Source organism: Drosophila mojavensis, unplaced genomic scaffold (assembly GCF_018153725.1).
Source record: "Drosophila mojavensis isolate 15081-1352.22 unplaced genomic scaffold, ASM1815372v1 contig_136, whole genome shotgun sequence".
Taxonomy (NCBI): Eukaryota; Metazoa; Arthropoda; class Insecta; order Diptera; family Drosophilidae; genus Drosophila; species Drosophila mojavensis.
In genome coordinates this window covers 8476721-8496878 of record NW_025318667.1, presented here as the reverse complement: position 1 = coordinate 8496878, position 20158 = coordinate 8476721, and the positions used below count along the sequence as shown (strand labels likewise).

Genomic DNA, 20158 nt, shown 5'->3' with positions numbered 1-20158 from the left:
ATGTATATACATGCGTGAATAAATATGTATATAAATGTATGTTTGTATAAATCAGCATGTAGATATATATGTAGGCATACGATTGCCCATGTATGTTATTGCGTGCATGTATGTGTATATTGCAGGTACCTATACATATCTATTCATTTGTGTGTACATAATGTATTCGTAACGAAATGTAGATTTGTATGTGTGTGTGCGTGTTGTATGTGTATGAAAATGATATATGTGTATATGTATTCATGTGCATGTATGTACATATGTACATATGTATATGAGGTATTCCTATGTCTATGTTTGTACTTTTCGCAAGGCACTTCAAACGTTATATGTATGTGTGTGTATGTTGTGCATGCATGTGTGATTATGTTAATTGCGTGTATATCGATATGCATATCGATAGATTGCAGTGCGCGCGCTGCTGCCAATAAGTATTTGTGTGGTATTGTGATGTCTGGAAGAACTATTTGCGCATCGCGCCGCACTTGAAGCACATTCCGCCCAGCCGGGATGCGGGACATGGCGGTGGCGGGATTGTGGAAGCGTCCGCAGCTGTGGACTCGTCCTCGGATGGCTTTGGTTTGCGACGTGGCCGAAAGCGTTTATTTCTCTCGTTCTGCTCGGCCACCATCTTGGCGATTATCTCGTCGCGGCGAACCTGCAGGTCGAGCCACTGTTCACAGGCACGTTGCAGTGTCTCCTGATCAAAGGTTTCCGAGGCCAGCTTGATACCGGCGGTCTTAAAATCCTTAATCAGAGCATCGATGACCGTTTGTTGGTTCTTCACTTTGAAGAACCAAATGCCGCCATACGGCTTTGAACCAATTGGCATTGCTTTCATTTCATTATTTGGGGCTTTGAATGGCGCTGTCTCTCGGCCATCTTCACTGTTGACGAAGGGCGTCGTCGAGCGATTATCTTCATCGGTTTCTTCCTCCAACGGCGACAATGCCGATTCCTCATCGAATTCATAGTTTTCGAGTTCGGGATCATATTCGAATTCGTATTCGTATTCGTAGTCTTCTAGCTCCGAACCATCTAGATATTCCTCTTTGAGGTATTCTGTCTCTTCACCCGCTGGTTCTTCACCACCTACTGCCCCCTCAAGATCGGGCTCCTCACCTGCTGCCTCTTCACCTGCTGGCTCCTCACCTGCTGCCTCTTCACTTGCTGGCTGTTCACCTGCTGGCTGCTCACCTGCTGGCTGATCATCTGCTGGCTGCTCACCTGCTGGCTGCTCACTTGCTGGCTGCTCGTTCTGGCGGTTGCTTGCTTCCGGTAACTCGTCGCCCATCACCTCCACCTCCTCTTCCAACCTCGGACGCTCTATGTTCATCATATAGGCCTCCCTAGGAAACAAGTACCTCTTCGGCGTCTTCTTGCCCTTCCACTGGCCAATGAAGATCGGCGGTATTACCGGATTGTCGCGCATGAACTGCGGCGGAGCATCTTTGAGCAACTCCATGAACAGGGATCGCGACAGGCTGCCGGACCCAAACACACAGCCGGCAGAAAAGCCGGGCGGCAAGTAGCGCCTTGGCAGATGAACTGGTTCACTCAAGACCATGCTAGATTCATTGCTGAAATATCTGGCTGGTAAATCAACCTTGGGCGTTCGCTCGGTCAGCGCAGCGTCGGCCGCACTCCTCACGTGCGGATGGATGAGTTCGGAGAGGACGGTGATGCACAGCGGTGTCGAATGGTACACCATCATCGGCACGATGCTCAGGTCGGGCACATAGATGGTGTAGTCGGACCTCATACGCTGAACAGAGCGATCCACGTTGTCCAGCAAATCGGTGTGCGAAATGATGTAGCCAAGGCACATCTCCGGGCCCAGATAGTTGGTGGGCAAGACGACATTATCGGGCGTCGCCAAGTCCAGAAGAGTGGCGCTTGTAGCCGTCGGAGCATTTGGCTGAGTCTGGCCTGGTGGAAGGCGACAGCCCACGAACAGCGGAGGTGTCATTCCACTGTAGCGCGATGGCAGCAGCCCGTTCGGATAGAGCTTGCGGCTCAGCACGCCGGTCGAAAAAATGCCACCAGCCTCGAAACCCTTTGGCAGCAGCTCCACTGGCAGATACATTATCTTATGGAGAGGAGCGTTGCGTGGAAACAATTTGGCCGGTATCTCGAACACTGGGCAACGCAGCTCCTCTGACTTCTTGGCAGCCTCCGCATCGTGACGATGCTCCTGCGGCGACAATGTGCACATCACAATCCCATCCATTTCGATGTGGCGCTTGCCAAAGGTCAGCTTCGTCAAGTTTGGCAAATAGCGTGGATCCTTGTTGAACACATACGGAGGTTTTTCGTTCTGATTCTTCTTCTTTCTACCTGTCCTCGACAAAAAAAAAAAAATATATATATATATATAAAATATATAACTATATAAAAATATATAAATTTTAAAAAATTATAAAATTTTAGCTACACGAAATAAAATTTTATAAAAATTGCTGAAAATATAATTATTTCTTAAAAAAAAATAGTTTTTGTATTAATTTTTAAAAATAATTACAGTTGCCAAAAAAAATATAAAAATAAAATAAAATAAAAATATTATGTATATGCTGGAAAAATCTGCATGAACTCAATTTATATTAATATTTAATGAATACTTTAATTTAAAAATTAATTCTAAAGCTTATTAATATTGTGAAACAAGTAAGAAAACTGTAGATACTATCCTGAACTAAACTAAGAAAAAAAGTACATTTAGTACGGTCCAAAATTTCTATTTCGATATATTTAAAAATATAAATTAAATAAAAAACTCATTAAAAAAAACTAATGACATAATGCACTTTTATTCTGAAATAATGAAAAATAAACAATAATTGAGCGGCTCTGGGAGTCGAACCCGGGGCCTCTTGACCGAGCGTTGCGCTGCCAATCGCAACGCCATTGCACTTCTTAAAATAGCGAGCGCAAAACTGAAATACATTCACTGCTGCAGCGCCATCTAGCAAATCTAAGCCAAACTAACTGCTAATGCGATTCGAAGAATATGCTAGAACAATTTTGAATGTATGTGTGCACACGTATACGAAAACTGTTGTAGCTGCTGCACGTGCGTTTCCTAATTGGCCAAACATTTTGGTATTTTTGAACGTTGATTGATCTAACGGAATTTTATGAAACTTTCAGCATATGATATACATATTCTATTTGGCAAATTTACAGCGTATAAAAAAAAAAAATATATATATATATATAATATACATATATACATGCATATATATATATATATATATATATATATATATATTATAATTTAATATTTATATAAATAAATAATAAATTATACATCAATCAATAAACGGTTGCAATTAAATATTGGCATAAAATAGAAATATTGAGCGGAAATGGAAATACAGTAGAATCCGTCGTTATACCCGGAATGCGCTATAACCCTAAAAGTTTGCTCATAAAATTTTATATGCATATAAAATGTTGTCTGAGGACCAGAATTTTCGTCGCTATAACCGTACAGACGCCATAACCGAACTCTACTGTATATATGTATGCAGAAAATTGAAAGCGAAAAATTTGCAAACGTTGACGTTGATGTATGTATGTATGTGTGCATGTGTGTATGTATATGTAAATCAAAATGTAACAGACACAAAAATTGTCAGCGACTTTCAGTTAGCGGTGCTCCCGTTGGGAGACGAACAGGAAGAAGAAGAGACACCAAATTTGAATTTCTATTAGTTGCTATTAAAAATGACTTGCCTGAATTTTGGACAGCTACTCCCACGTACACCGTTCTGGCACCGTCGGCCCGTTGCGCAGCCGCAGCCGCTGCAGCCGCTACAGCTGCCTCCACATTAAAGTCCATTTTCAGAATGAGTCGAGAAAAATCTGTGCGATTCGTTTTTCACAGCACAAAGCACGCGCTCTGCCTTTCAGTGCTGCCCATGAAAGCAATAATTGTCCGCTTTTTCGCTATTGAACAACACTAATTCGGTTAAGTTGCAGTTTTTTGGATTTTTTTCAATTTTACAATACTAGCTCCGACGCCAAAATAAACAAACTGCTTTAAATTGATATATTTACAGGCTTTTCACATTGAATCGATAAATTTGTACTATGCCAACTATGATTGAAGTGTTTGCTGATGGCCGGGGTGGGCAGGTGGAGCATTTGAGAGAGCAAGGGGTATGTCATAGCCGATCACTGCTCGATAATGTCGTAATTTGTTTACCCTGTTTCTTGCAGACTTGCAGGAGGCGCGTCGAGCTGCCGCCTGATAGATGTATACACCTGATACCGCTGATACCGGAACCCTTAGGCGCTACTCAGCTACTCAGTTCTTATATTTGGATGATGACACACGCATTGACAACGGCTTAAACGCTTCTAATTGCCAACAATAATTGATTGACGTCGGCCACAAGCTGAAGTTATTTGAGCCCGCTTCTGATGTTGCGCTGAGGTAGAGCTGACATTTGTTGTTGTTGTTGTTGTTGTTCATTCGATATTCCTGGAACATGACCCACACTTGATGCTAAGTGTGCCACAATACATACGTATATCCAGAGGCAGCCGTTGATGAATCACTCGCAATGTCCGCAATGAGAACGAGCAGCACAATTCTGGGGCATGATGACCCAGCCAATGTTAATCGTACTACACACACACTGCGCCACCGTCTCACCCGCCTCTTCCACATTCTTTTCTAGGGGCTGCAACGGGAAGAAGCTTTGGCCAGAGGAGCTTGACCTGCTCGAGCTTAACCCTGCCATACAGAGGACTCCCCACACACACCGCCTTAGCACCTCTTACATATTGGCAGACGCAGCATTCATCATCTGTAAAGATCCATATCTTATTGGCAAGAGGAAGCACAGCAAAGGCATGTGGCATGTGGTCAGCTGCCTCATGCAGTCCACATCCGCTGAGTCGTCGGAAATCTAGGTATGCATATGTACACAGCTGGAGCTCGATTCCTACTATGTATCCAGCTAGCCTTTGCCTGAGAGTTCAGTAAAAATTGTAGCTAAATTTAGGTGTGCACACAATTTCCAAAAGCAACAACGAATTGAAATACCAAACATCGCTATACGTACATACACACAGACCCAACCACGCATACAACATACAAATTGGCAATGGAGATGGCCAAGAGGAGCATGGGCAGCACTGGCGCAGTTGGCGCTGTTGGCGCTGCTGGCCCTGGCCGACACCGTCGAGCCGCAGCTGTCTCAACGGCCGCAGCGCCGCTCAAGAAGGCGAAAGCCAAGACCAAGCCCCTGGAGCTGCTCGTGGTTGGACAGCAGCTGACGATGCAACCCATGTTCAGGCGCACCACCAAGCCAATGGCAACAGCTGCTGCCCCTGCAGCAGAAGCAGAGGCAGCCGCACCAGCCCCACCAGCCGCACCAGCCGCAGCTCGTGTCAGCTACCAGTGTGGTCCGCCTGTGGAAGAGCAGCTGCTGGAGGATGGCGACTTCATGTACGTCTACAGGGCTTATCCCTTCGAGCTGTGGAGCCAACCGGCGCAGCTGGACATGCCGCAGGAGTCGCTGACATGGCTGGCCAAGCAGCAGCAGCAACTACTGCACTCGCAACAGCAGCAACATCAGCAACAGTCGCTGCATCTACAGCAACAACCACAGCAGCAGCAACAGCAGCAAGAACAACAGCAACAAGAGCAGCAGCAAGAGCAGGAGCAACAGCAACAGCAACAGCAACACGAGAAGCAGCAGCAGAAGCAACCGCAACAACGACAAGAGAAGCAGCAACAGCAGCAAGAGCAACAGAAGCTACAGCAGCAACAGCAACTGCTGCTCTCGCATCAGCAACAGCAACAACAAGAGAAGCATCAGCAGCAACTGCTGCTCTCGCAACAGCAGCAGCAGCAACTGCTGCTCTCGCAACAGCAACAGCAACAACAACAAGAGAAGCAGCATCAGCAACTGCTGCTCTCGCAACAGCAGCAGCAACAGCAACAACAAAAGCAGCAACAGCAGCAGCAACAGAAGGAGCAACAGCAACAGCAACAACAGCAAGAACAACAGAAGCTACAGCAGCAACAGCAACAACAACAAGAGAAGCAGCAGCAGCAACTGCTGCTCTCGCAACAGCAGCAGCAGCAACTGCTGCTCTCGCAACAGCAACAACAACAAGAGAAGCAGCAGCAGCAACTGCTGCTCTCGCAACAGCAGCAGCAACAACAAGAGAAGCAGCAGCAGCAACTGCTGCTCTCGCAACAGCAGCAGCAGCAACTGCTGCTCTCGCAACAGCAACAGCAACAACAACAAGAGAAGCAGCAGCAGCAACTGCTGCTCTCGCAACAGCAGCAACAGCAACAACAACAACAACAAAATAAGCAGCAACAACAGCAAGAACAACAAAAGCTACAGCAGCAACAGCAACAACAGCAACAGCAGCAGCAGCAACTGCTGCTCTCGCAACAGCAACAACAACAAGAGAAGCAGCAGCAGCAACTGCTGCTCTCGCAACAGCAACAACAACAAGAGAAGCAGCAACAGCAACAGAAAGAACAACAGAAGCTACAGCAGCATCAACAGCAGCAGCAACTGATGCACTCGCAACAGCAGCCGCAGCATCAACAGCAACAACTACAGCAGCAGCAACAGCAGAAACAGCCGCAACAGCAGCAACAGTGCCTGCCAATTGCCCAGCAGGTGCTCGACTCCCGCTTCCTGGCCGAACTCTTCGACGAGCTGCTCCTGTGTGCTGAGTGATCGTTGTGCCTCCTGCTGATTTCTTTCGCTTGAATACACTCTATATACATACTATGCATATTTATGTAAAGCTCTTCCTTTCTACTGCGAATATACTAAATCCAGAGTACTATATGTATGTATATATATGTATGTATATGGGATATGCAGCACAAGCAGATGCAGCAGAAGCAGATGCAGCAGTAGCAGCCGCACCAGCAGCAGCTCGTGTCAACTCCCAGTGTTTTTTGCATGTGGCAGAGCAGCTGCTAGAGGATGGGGACTATCCAGCTGGCAACCGGCGCAACTGATATGCCACAGCAACAGCAGGAGCAGCAGCAGCAGCAACAGCAGCAGCAGCAACAGCAGGGTCAACAGCAGCAGCAATGCCTGCCAATTGCCCAGCAGGTGCTCGACTCCCGCTTCCTGGCCGAACTCTTCGACGAGCTTTTCCTGCTGCTCTCTATTTTGTATACTCCATATATGTACCTACTATGCATATTTATGTAAAGCCGTTCCTTCCCTTGCGATTATACTAAATCCAGAGTACTCTACCCAAATATGTATCTATGGTATGCTTCTAGGCATGTGCGCAGATTAGCCAATTTCGAACTTTCGATCTTCGTAAATTATAGCTATTCGAACTCAATCGCACCATAGCTCTTAACTACATTTCGAATCAAAGATAAAGCTTCGAATATCTACTTTGAATCTATCTTTGATATACATGCTTTTCGAACTCACTAATTCCAAAGCTTCTAGTCAAATCCGACATTTCGCTAGATTTGTATTGATTTAATAATGAAACCATCATATTTGAAATCCATCTTCTATCGAAAATAATAAATCAATAAGCAATTGTTGACATAGGCAGAGTTGTTCGAATTATAGAAGTTTTCCAAAGGAGACGTCGTATTTAGATATCGAACTTGAAGCTACAACTTCTTGAATTAGCTTTCAATATCTACCATTGAAGTTAACCAACCAATTTTCATATGAATTCCAAAATCATTTCGAAATCGACCATTTTCGAACTAAATTTTTATTCGATTTGTTCCACTTAATATTTTTTATTGCCTGCTTTTCGGCGCAAAACAAGTGAACTGAAAGAGAGTAGAGAAGAAGTAGATGTGTGTGTGTGTGTATATATGAATATATTAATTCATATATTGTCTATGTATTATCAAAATAAAATGCCTTGCTTTCAGAATTGTACTTTCAAATTCCTTATATTTATTTGCTTGCTCAGCTTTAAAAAAAAAATTGAATAAAATAAAATCGAACTTTAACAAACACGATTTTCTTTTCATTTCTTTTCATTTATTTTAACTAGTTGCTAGGGAGCTGTGTTTTCGTATGTGTGTGTGTGTGTGAGTGCAAATTTGTGTGAGTGTGAGTTAAACATGTGTGCAGATAGTGTAGCGGAATGGAGGGCTGCAGAGATGCCAGCTGTACATACGAAAGTCCATGTAGCTGGCATCTAAATAGATGTATATATGTATATATATACTTATATATATAGTCCTTTGTATACATATAGTTATATATATATGCATATATAAATATATATACAGAATGAATGTATATCTAGTGTATATATCATCAGGTGTGTTTGTGTAAGTAAAAATATATATATGTAGTGATATATATTTTATAGATGGCTCTGTCATAGGAGCCATCAAATATACACATATGTATATAAATCAAGATACATATATATATATATATATATATATATATATATATATATATATATCAGTAATATACAAGGCGTGTGTGTCTTTTGTGTGTGTGTGTGTGTGTGTGTGTGGGAGAGATTAGCTAAAGCTATGCCTAAATATGATATACACTTATTCAACTGAACATTAACAAACTTCTTTTGTTGTCATGGATTAACTACATAATTAATGGAGGTTTTCTTAACCAACTTCGACTCCTATTCCGACTCCGACTTCTGCTATCAAATATATATATATATATATACATATATATATATATATATATATATATATATATACACATATCTACATATATATATATATATATATTCACTTATGTGTGTGTGTATGATAGTGTGTGTATCTGCGTATGTGTGTGTGGGATTTAGCCAATAGTTTTTGGCGGTCTTTCATAATTATAGCTAGTTTTTGGTATCGGCTTCTGTAACATTCTCCGGCTCCTGAATATGGCCCTGCTCCTGCTCCTGCTCCTGTTCCTGTTCCTGTTCTGACTCATTCCCCTGCTCCAGCTCCTGCTGCAATTTTCGCAGCTGATCCAGTTTCGCGTCTATGTCCACATCGCTAGAAGGCGTTTGAGTTGTCGCCTCGGCCATCGGAGCCGGATGCAATGTGGCTTTGCTGTCGCGCTGCATCGACCTGTCACGCTTGTGCTTCGACTTCTGGCGACGCTTGTGCTCCCTTTCCAATTTATCGAGAATTTGCATTTTATCCTTTGCCTTCATACTCAATGGCAAATGCATTAGATTCCCTTGACTGGATGTCGGTGTCGATGGATGCTTCTTGTTTGGCGTCGGCGGTGTCGATTGCGTCGACTTATCCACCTTGCGCTCCAGCTCCAGATCGATCTCCACATCCGAGTCCAGTTCAGTCTCTGAGAAGGATAACGAGTTGCCAGCACGTGGCACCTGAATGCGATGACGATCCTACACAGAATGAGAGTAAACAGAGTTAAGTTGGAAATCAGTTGGATCAGTTAGACCATTGGAAAGCATACCATATTGAGAGTCGTTGGCTCCGAGATATAGCCATCGAAATCCTCATCCTCGCTAAATATATCAACCGCATTTAAGGCATACGTCTCTGGCAGCTTGCAGACGATCTGCGCCAGATCAATGAATGTGTATTCGTTGAGCGAGGCGTGGTTGCCACGCTTTGGCGGCTCCTTGTTGAACCATTGATTGAAGCGGCCCAAGCGGCCCGCTTTAGCCATATTATCAAAATAATTTTTGCCAAAGACGTAGCCCACGTCGCGTATCTCATCGAAGCTGCCAAAGGCGAGTGTCTTATATTTATCAATGGGCGGACGTATATACTCGCAATAGTCCGAGTTTTTCACTTCCTGTTAATGAGACGCAAGAGAAATTCGAGAATCGAAATTAGTAAATATTCTATATAGATATTCTACTCGTACCTCTAGCTGCCGCACGCAGGACACGTAAGCTAAGCGTGATTGTATATCCGGCAGATCGGGCACTTTGACCGGCGATGTAAATGGATTCCACTTCTTATAGAGCAGCCACCAGCCACTCAGATCGTCACCATAGTTGGTTAAATCCGTGTCGTCCTGTGAGCCCACATCGATGGCAATGATGTGCGCGGCGCCCAGATTGTGCATAACATCGGCTACGTTTGTTATTTTTAGCATACAAATGTTAAGTGGGTGTACATGGTTAGCAGTGAATGTAAAATTGTGTTGGTGAAGAGCTATTGATTGAGTGATGGTCCAGAGTGGACGCAGAGTGTTGGATTCTGTTAATGTAACAGCCACGGATAATGTTGCTGTTAACAGTGCATGGAAACTCTTTTCCAATCAGACACTGTTACTGTACGTGAACTGTTACAAACACAGTTACTGTTACTGTTGCTGTTATTGGGTTACCTGGCACATTGTTCGTATAGCATCCGTCGAGCAGCAGGTGCCCGTCACGATAATCACAGAAAGGCGGAAAGACGCCGGCAATGGACATACTGGCACGGCAATAGCGCCACAGATGACCTGATCAAACGGTTGCACAAGCGCGCACACACGCGCACACACACACAGGCACGCAGAATGGACAATATGTATGTGTGTGGTGATGAGAGTGAGAGTGTGACAAACACACACACACACACGTATACATGTGCAAATGCATGTAGAGTTTGGTTTGTATGTGTGTGTAGGTAAAAAGAGAAGAGAGGAAGAGAGAAAAAGAATACACAATTTATATTGCCGTCGTTGCTGGGTGTGAATGTACATATGTATGCAAGTAGGTGTGTGTGTTTAAGTGCGCAAACGAAATAACGGTTCTATGTATATTTACTGTGGTACTACACTACGGTTCAAAAGGTGTTTGTTTGCTTGTTTGTACAGCATCAAAAGTACAACAAATAAGTCACATACAAATACAAATTACACAACTAAAAAACTTCAAAAGCAAAACTAAATGTGTCTGCTTTAAAATACAAACGAAATCAATAATTACATATGTATGTGCAATACAAGTTTGTACTTGTGAAAAGTAAATAATAATAAATAAAAAATAAAAAACAATATTTGCAACTAATTCCGTGTATGGAAAGTTTAAGTGTGTGTGTTTGTGTATGTCTGTCATTGGGTGGTGCGAATGGGAACGAACTCAAAATGTCCAATCGGAAATACGTTGCGGCGCTGCCAGCTGTTGACAGCGTTGCCAACATAATGGAATAAATATGGTTGTGCGCGCAGACTATCAGCGGACGGGGGGATCAGTGGGATCAGCGGAAAAGGAGAACAAGAAGTATATTCAATGCAATGACATTAGATACAGAGTAGAGTTGCAGTTACAGTTACAATTATAGTTTTACAGTCTCATTGACTCATTAATCCAACACTCTGCGCTCTCTTTTTCTCTCTGTGCCATCAATAGCTCTAAATTGAAAATTGATATTGAGAGAATATATTATATCGGATGTGTTTTTCTTTTGATTTTTTAGTTGCTAAGTTGCTAATTGCTATTTACCTGGCAAATTATTTACATAGCCGCCATCCAGCAGAAGATGTCCATCTTGTGGATCGCATAGGGGCGGCATATAGCCGCTGAGTGACATTGAGGAGCGCACATAACGCCACAGAGATCCTGCGACAGTTTGTTTTGGCAAGTGAGCGAGCATGTATGTGTATGTGTGTAAGAGTGTATTTGTATATTTGTGTATGTACGTGAGTATATTTATGTGCGTGTGTGTAAAGAGAGAAATAAATAGAGAGAGGAAAACAGCTTTGAGTGTGAGCTTCGTTTGTAAGAGTGAGCGTATTGACCAATCACAGTTCGTTAATTAATTCTATTTTGTTTTGGTTTTTTTTTTCGTTTGGCAGCAGGTTAGTTTCTAGCTAAGACACAAACACGTACGCACAAATAGGGCAGGCAGCAGAGTGAGAGAGAGAGAAAGAGAGAAACAAAATACAAGAGCAGCAAATTTGACAACAGATAATCCAACAACATTGAGCATGAATTTAGATTTACGTTAAATGAAAACATAAATGAAAATTTTAAATATATTTATTTATGCATTTGATATACTAAAATGCTCCTAGATAAACTATTAGCTATCCAGCTCCTTCTAAAAAAAAACCGTTGTTTTTTTTCGCTGCAATAATAACAACAATGATAATAGCAACAAGAACAACAACGACCATAACATTTACAAGGAGAGTTCTGCGAAGGCATTAGGTAAGATCTGCCACTAGATGGCGCCACACACACACAAGTCAAAATTGTCGCTCTCAAATTGGATTTACGTAAACGTCTCTCAGTTCCGTTGATTTCTGTTTGTATATATTCGTGCATGTATGTGTAGGTGTATAAATGTGTGCTTGTGTTTGTGTTCTATCTACAAGCTACATAAAAGAATCAAAACACCAATAATAGATAAACCAAAGACGTATTAAGCACTAAAAAACAAATACATATATGTACGTACATACATAGCAAATATGAGATTAAAAGAGTAAGATTATGAAACGCAAGCTAATAATACACGAGCAGCAAAAAAAAATGAGTGCATGAGATAGCAACAGCAGCCAATGGGATACTCACCGTTGGTGTGAATGCGATGGCAACTGGCAGTTATGTCAGTGGTGAGCGTAAAGTAGGGTATCCACAGATCCTCAATGCTCACATCGCCAAAGGTATCGTGTATGGTCTTGTTGAATTCACGGCCCGAGAACATCGATGTTATAGGGTATGTGAGGTCTAGCAGTTGAAGGAACCATTTTGTCATTTTCTACAATATATGAAATTATGTTTAGCAATCGACGCATTATGTTATATAGTATAGTACCACACTATTGGGTAATCATACCTTTGACCATTCGCGCGCCTTCTGTGTAACGGTAGTTATATTGCGCTCCGAACACCAGAGGGCGCCCATCAGCGCGCCAATGCTGACGCCCCCAACCATATCAATGGGTATACCCGCCTCCTGTATGGCTTTCAGCATGCCAATGTGGGCAGCACCACGAGCACCGCCCCCACCCAGGACCAAGCCAATCGAATTGCCAGTCAACCACCGAGCCAGACGAGAGAAATCGGAATGCATATTCGGCTCGGAGAGCAGCACGCGGCTATACAGATCATTCTAAACGGTAAACATAAATCAGAGATGAAATGAAATGGAACGAAATGAAATATGGAATATCGAATGCTGCCCACTCACAATGCGATACTGGCTCTTGCGTGTGAAGATGCGTTTCACACAGAGCACATGATGATGCTTGGTCACCCAGGGACGTGCATTGAGCCAGCTGAGCGTGTTCGCTGGCCGGGCGTTCGTTGTCTCCGGATAGAGCAGGACGAGCTCTTTTTGTGTGCGCATCGCTAGCTTATCGATCTCCCGCTCGAATTTGCCAACCATATGGGAGCGTTCGCCCAGGCCGACAATTAGCACCACATCTGCCTGACGCATGCACCGCTGTGTCCAGGGACTCAGCGCACTGTCGCATTGATAGAGCGTGATTATGTTGCGATCCTCCTGCTGTGCAAGCCACGAGGTCAGACGGTATTCGTTGGCCGCCTCAAATATATTGTTGCCCAGCTGCTTGCGCACCACCTCCGATGTGAGACGGAGCACAGGACCTGCAGAAGGGAGGAACGGGATTACACATTAGTTAAGTCAATTTAAAATCAAACAAAACAGAGATGCTAGCTTCTATAACTACAAAGATTATATAAATACGAGAAGAATGGGATAGCTTCTTCTTAAATGTCTCACTTTGTTTCCAAACAAAATTATTCTTGAAAGAAACCTACAGGAAATCTATTTTTTCCTTACCGAAGTAATATTTAATAAGACTTACAATTAATCTACGTAAGAATGTAAAAATCCTATACTAAACCGTGTTCCTCCCTCTCAGGTCGTTCGAGACTATCCAGACTAAATATCTTTCAACGAGCTAGACTAGACTTACCAATGGCACAGAGTGAATGATATAGCTCATAGGTGAAGGGTGTGATCGGCACATCGTCGGTGATGGGAACGAGGGCCACTGTTGAATATTTGTGCGTTACGGGATTGGCCTCAACGGGCGCACTGGATGCATTGGCGCCGCGTGTCTGCATCGAGCCCAAGAAGCGATGGCTAAGGAAACTAATTAGCCGTGTTACCACAATCGGATATCGCAATTTGATGGCATTGAACAAGCCCTCGGGCAATTTGGCCAGCTCCGAGTCGCGCACAGCCAGCACTGTGGTGGTGCGCGACGTTTCGGTTATCATCTCGACAATGCCCACCAGATCACCCTTGCCGTATTCGCCGACGATCTCCTTCTTGCCGCCCGGATGCGTGATGACCGAACGCATGCGTCCGCTTAGCACAATATATGTGCTATCGCTGCTCTCGTCCTGCCGATAGACGGCACGACCCGACTCCAGAAATATCCAATCCAGAGCGTAATCACACTGACGCACCAACGGCGACAAACGGCGCACAACTCCATTGCCCAAATCGAGGACAATGCGTGGACGCTGGCGCATTATTCTGGCAAAGTGGAGAAAACATAAGAATTAATTAAAGGATCTGCACTGAACTAGCTCTGCGGATGCAAAGAACTACGGAGCATACTCACTGATAGATAGCAGCACGGCGTATATAGGCAATACGGCTATTGCTGCGAGCCCTGATGGTATAGGCACTCGCCTCACCGGTGAGCATGGCCAGGCCGCCAACAATTTCGCCGGGATGCACGAAATGGATGAGCATGTCGTTTTTGCTGTCCTGCTTGGCGGCGCGCGTAGCATCCGCGTTGCTCTGGTAGACGGCCAGGGTGCCGGTCATCACAAACCAAATGCACACATCTTCGGCATTGCCCTCGGTGATTAGCGTCACGTTCGGCTCCAATTCGCGGACCTCAACAAATGGCTCAATAATGCTCGTATCCTCTTCACTCAGGCCGAGCTCACGGCGCAAACTGTCGACGGCCGATGATTGCACCAGACGCTGATCGATGTTGGTGATGGTGGCATTGCCCGTGCCATCGGGTGATTCCCCGCCGCTGCCAGTGGGTGTACAGGCACCCGAGCTGCGATGAGTTCCACCAACCGAGACACCGCTCGACTGTTGCTGTTGGTGATGGTACAGATCAATGTAGGGCGCATCGCCGTGCACCTCGGCGAAGAGCATGGCACTGGCATTCGGATTGGGATCCGGGTCGGAGAGTGTGTGCTCCTCGCGCGACATACGTGTGACCGGCGATGTAGCTGGCCGTGAGGCCATTGCACGCGATGCCTGTGAGGCCTGAGAGAGCACCGGCCCAGGCACCGTAACGGGCACTGGATTGCTGCCCTTGATACGCATATGGTTCTGCACGAGCTCCGCATTGAGGCCTAAGTAATTGCGCAATGCTGTGAAGAGCACACGCTGCAGCCGTATCATTATCACCTGTATCACACGTATCATCACATCCGGATTTTCGTTAAACACCTCCTCGAATGCCTGTCGAATAGGATGGAATATTAGTATTATAAACTAAGGAAGGTCAATAAAATTTGTGACTATATCTATTATATATTAAAATATACAGGGTATCTATAATATCTATCTCTCCCCTTTACTCTCTCTCTCTCTCTCTCTCTCTCTGGGTCTCATTCAAACCATACTCTCTCCCGCTGCATTAGCCTCTCACTTACTCACTTTCCCTCTCTCTCTTTATACTTTCCCTTCTCGATCTTTATATCCTACTCTTTCTCTATCTTCCACTCTTGACAACTCACCTGCATGGGCAGCCGAATGACAACCGACTTCTCCATGGCCTTAGCCGTAACTGTCTTGTAGTAGCTGGAATTGCCAGACAGTACATCGATGAAGCTGAGCAACGATGTCACGGATTCACCCTTGCGCACCGTCTTCAGCGAGAGTGTGCTGCCATCGGCATTGCAGATGTAGACATTGATCATTCCCGACTGGACGATGTAGACGCTGTCATCCGGATCGGTTATCTTGAACAGATAGTCACCGGCCATAAGCTGCAGCAGCTGGGTGTGCTTGCAGAGCTTCAAGAAGATCGGCTTCTCGAAATGCCCAAAGATGCGAATACTTTGGAGCATATAGAGAGCATCTGGTGGCACACGATCGCTGCCATCGATAGTCTCCTCCAGATATTCCGCCGGCGGCTCCACTGTCTTCATCTCGAGCGGACGATTCTCGCGCTGCAGCTGCAGGATGCGGCGAGCGAAGCGCATCACCGCACGCCGTTTGTAGCCCTTGCCGCTGCTGTACATCTGGCCGCTGACGTTCTTCATTTTGCGCAACATGCGGCGGCCATAGAAGAGCATTTTGTCGCGTTTGCGAAATCGCAAGCCGCGATGATCGCCGCCCGAGGCGGCGGTGAGAGCGCTCAGTGTACGGGCGCTTTCATCGCGCAGGCGCAACGATGCCAAGCGCTTGAAATACAGAAACCAGGCGATAAACAGCGCTCCGATAGCCAGCAACGCGCCATACCAGTACGTCTGCGGGCGGATATCGATATCGACGAAGGAGAAAAAGCAAATAAATACAAATAACAATTGTGAGCATGATAAACAAACAATAGAAACAATAATAAAGAGCAATTAAGATGTCAGCTGCACTGACTGCTGAATGGCCTTGAAACACATGTAACACAAAAACACATGCGACAGATCCACAATTATTCATAAGACATGCATATGCACATACATACATATACATATGTACAGACACACATACTCAACACACTAGCCATAATAAGTCTCTTCTGCATTAGCATACAATGTATATAGCGTATTAGAAGTTCTGCGCGCCTGTCAATTTGTATGCAAAACAACCGTAATGCATGGCTATACTTCCCATGAGCGAGCACACTTAACCATCCCACTCACTCCTCACTCACTCTCACACGCGCTCTGCTGTGCTCTCATTCTCTTTATGCTCTCACACTTTTGCCAATTGAGCACATTTTTGCATGCACAACGGCGACGGCGATGTTAATATTGAAGCGTCGCTGCCAACACTTGTTGTTGTTGGTGCTCTTTTTTTCTTGGTATTGTTGTTATTGGGCGCTCTGCCTCTTCCGCGTTTGAATTGCATTTTCTTTGCTTTGACATTCGCTATCGCTGCATTTGCGTTTGTTATTGTTATTGTTATTATTGTTGTGGTTGGTGCTATTTATTCGTTTATGATTTATTTCTGTAACAGGTTTCAGCATATGCGGCAAAAATAAAATCAAAACAACTTTGGTGGCAGCGGCACAACTATTGGGAATGCGCAATGAAAACAAAGCTCGACTGATATTGTCTTATTTCCAGTTAATTTGAAACGATAAAAATATTTTCTGTATAACTCTTAATACTCAGTATGACCATGCAACAAAAATCTGAGTACTCTAAATGTATGTACATACATATGTATGGATGTGAGTGCATGTATGTGTATGCGTGTACTTAGGTATTTGCACGCACCTACACGATGAGTTGTATTATTGTACACACATGCACACTTATACACGCATGTGAATGTTTACACATTAAAAATAGACTATAAAGAGAGTGTACATATGGATATTCAAGTCAAGGAAATGTCTGTAACAGGCAGAAACAAGCATACATAACATACATACACATACATACATATCAATCATATGTACTTATATGGAAATTATTTTAGCTGAAATTCTATGTTTATAACATTGTGAATTGTGAATATGAATATAGCATAGATCAACTAAATATTTATTATGGTGCCTATAGCGAGCCTTTGACATGAGTCTGGTAGAGGGTAGCGTATAGTCATGCCAACTGAACTTCAATATCTCCTTTGTATCTTAGAGCGACGCTTGGCAACAAAAAGTCACAAGACACGGCTTTAAATTGATTTGGCCCCAAGGGGTTAATTGAATTATAGCAAACTGATTTGGCTATCAAATGTTGTTTTTTTTTTTTTTTTTTTTTCATTTTGGTGGGGGCGGGTGCGTCGTTCCTGCACGTGCGTAGCTCTTTCTATTTGCCTTAGCCAACTAAATCCAATTGGAACTGGCATTGGCTGTCTAATCAGCGTAATCAGCTATGCCTGATGCGCTTGCGGGGTCACGCTTTAAGCTATTATCACTCCCATGCCCAACGATAAGACAAACACGCATACACCTACACATACATACGTAAGTGTGATATATGTATATGTATGTGTGTTGAAATGCTTGATTGTATCTTTAAGCATGTTTATATAAGTTAGCAGCATTTGTCTGCGAATCAAAACACGGCGACCGAACGCTTTATGTTGACGGAAGTGTGCGCAGCGCAAAATGCCAAACCCACACACACGCAACACGCGTACGTACGTGTGTATAAAACTTGCGCGTGTGAGTTAGCATAAAAGAGATGAAAATAAGACAAGCCGAACAAACGTAACAATAACAGCTGCTGCTGCCGCTGTTCAACGATCGCGCTGCGAAGAGTCAGCAACCACTTGCATGTTATCCTGCTTGAACTGAGCAGAACTTTGTACACACTCACTCACACACACACACACGTGCACATACTCACATGAGTCACGACGAGCCCCTCTCAAAACAAAGAAAGCGCGCACAGTGCACGTTTGTGTGTGTTGTATGTGTGAGCGCGTGCATGTGCGTATGCATGTGTACTTAACATTGACAGTTTGTTGCACTTAACATTAACATTGATTGACTCTGGGAAACTTACCGTTGTGGCGATTTGTTTGGAGACATATTGCGACCAAGCATCTGAGAATAATGTGTTGTAACAGCCGTTAACGCTCGCACGAAGCAATTCCAGGACATCCATTTGGTTGGCGTATGTGTGTCCAGCACATACGTCCTTGGTTGTTTGATTAATTGATTGACTGCTTAATGTTGTTATTGCCTTGTTGTTTTCCTGCTGCTTACATTCACACGCCTAAATGTGCTCTATGTAAAAACGCTTGTAGTTTTGTCTTATATCAAAGGCGGAACTACTATGTTGTGATTTTTTTTTTCTCCTTGCGTCTTTACAAGTGCGAGCGTGTTTGCATGTGTGTGTGCTTGCCTGCTTTTTTCTTTCTGTTTTGTTTTTGTTTGAGCACGCGCTACACTCTACACCCCCGCCAAATCGCAGCGGTGCGAACGAATAAGAGCGTGTGAGACAACAAGCGATGGCAGCTAAGAACTATTTGTTATTACTGCTCTTGTTGGTTTTTGGCTTTAGATTTTGTTTTAGTGTTGTTGCTATTGTTGTTGTTATAGTGTAAGCGTTGCTGCTGCATTTGCTTTGTTTAGTGCTGGTTAAATGGGTTCGAGTATTGGCCAGTGACAACCAACCCCCTCCCTGTCAACCGATTTGAGCGTTTCTTGTGCAATTTGTTGTTGTTTTTCTTGTTCTTTACTTATTATTATTATTTTTTTTTCTTTAATGCAATGCCGCAGTCTTTCAATTGTTTTGCTGTTGTAATTACTGCGCCCGTAATGTAAAAAAAAAAAGCAATGTAATAAAATAAAAATAAAACCAACAAAAAATAATAATAAAATTTGTGAAAAATAGAAACAAAAAACAGACGTTCTCCAATAGGGCCGAAGATTGTTTGGCTGGCTAGCTGGCTGGTCGGGTCGGGTCTGCGGGCGGAATCAATTTGCTTGTTGAATGAAACTGGTGAAAAACGTCGCCTTCGAATTGTAGTCGCGTGTACTTAAAATAATCTAATGTCGTTGCACACAAAGCAGCACACAATTTTCACGAAAAAAAAAGTTAAATAAAAGTGCTGCTCTCGACTTAAATTTAAATTAACTGAGCATTATTTCGTTTCGTGTTTGATTCGCGTTGTTCTGGCTTTAGGCTCTGGCTCTGCGACCAAGCTGTCAACTTGACTGCCTGCTGAGACGTCAGCTGTTTTTCGGCCTCTGTGAACTGGGCGCCAGGGCTGCCAACTAGTGTGACAAATCGCCGACCATTTGACAGCGCTGTTACGCCAACATTGCGAACCATAACAGTTGATGAACAGCTGTTCCCCGGCAATTTCTTTGAAAACATTAATTTGCCTCATTTCGATTTTAGCATTATTGTTCTTTTTTTGTTTATTTGTTGTACTTATGTTTGGCGTGCCAAACATAATTTGCGGTTCATAATTGACTTGTTTAAAATAGCAGAAAATCACGAGGCATGCAATGCAGAAATATATACACATATGTACATACATATATGTATGTACATATATGCTTTTAAAACTAAAAATGCTGGTTAAAGAGAAATATGCAACTGATTAGCA

General features: G+C 43.7%; 3 protein-coding genes across 4 annotated transcripts; 1 reads left to right on the top strand and 2 right to left on the bottom strand.

Moving 5' to 3' along the window:
* LOC6585002 (DM7 family protein GM11958) lies at positions 1–4039 on the bottom strand. Its single transcript, XM_002010606.4, has 2 exons — positions 3739–4039; positions 1–2337 (listed from the first exon to the last, which is right to left on the bottom strand). Exons 1-2 carry the CDS (start codon positions 3842–3844, stop codon positions 464–466), a joined length of 1980 nt encoding a protein of 659 aa, XP_002010642.2. The 5' UTR covers positions 3845–4039; the 3' UTR covers positions 1–463.
* A 32-nt stretch (positions 4040–4071) lies between these two features.
* LOC122756758 (UPF0746 protein DDB_G0281095-like) lies at positions 4072–6047 on the top strand (the record flags this gene model as incomplete). Its single annotated transcript, XM_044007167.1, has 3 exons — positions 4072–4164; positions 4225–5737; positions 5936–6047. Coding segments are annotated over exons 2-3 (732 nt in total), but the record flags the coding sequence as incomplete, so codon positions are not given.
* A 1850-nt stretch (positions 6048–7897) lies between these two features.
* On the bottom strand, positions 7898–19780 carry LOC6584999 (neuropathy target esterase sws). 2 transcript variants are annotated; one of them, XM_015161046.3, is made up of 12 exons: positions 19453–19780; positions 18604–19350; positions 15661–16395; positions 14517–15382; positions 13860–14428; positions 13109–13527; positions 12755–13030; positions 12490–12676; positions 10314–10430; positions 9846–10057; positions 9429–9773; positions 7898–9357 (listed from the first exon to the last, which is right to left on the bottom strand). In XM_015161046.3, exons 2-12 carry the CDS (start codon positions 18703–18705, stop codon positions 8836–8838), a joined length of 4350 nt encoding a protein of 1449 aa, XP_015016532.1. In that variant the 5' UTR covers positions 18706–19350; positions 19453–19780; the 3' UTR covers positions 7898–8835. The 2 variants fall into 2 exon arrangements, with proteins under 2 accessions (XP_015016532.1, XP_002010639.2); XM_002010603.4 differs by lacking the exon at positions 10314–10430 and adding an exon at positions 11416–11532 and having other exon boundaries at positions 19453–19779.
* Positions 19781–20158: the final 378 nt, after the last annotated feature.

Excerpts from the sequence above, each read along its gene's own strand:
- LOC6585002 (XM_002010606.4), bottom strand. The coding sequence starts at position 3,844 with ATGGACTTTAATGTGGAGGCAGCTGTAGCGGCTGCAGCGGCTGCGGCT. Across the intron at positions 2,338-3,738 it reads AGTAGCTGTCCAAAATTCAG|GTAGAAAGAAGAAGAATCAG; the intron begins GCAAGTCATTTT and ends TGTCGAGGACAG.
- LOC6584999 (XM_015161046.3), bottom strand. The coding sequence starts at position 18,705 with ATGGATGTCCTGGAATTGCTTCGTGCGAGCGTTAACGGCTGTTACAAC. Across the intron at positions 14,429-14,516 it reads CGCCGTGCTGCTATCTATCA|AATAATGCGCCAGCGTCCAC; the intron begins GTGAGTATGCTC and ends CCACTTTGCCAG. Across the intron at positions 12,677-12,754 it reads AGGCGCGCGAATGGTCAAAG|AAAATGACAAAATGGTTCCT; the intron begins GTATGATTACCC and ends CATATATTGTAG.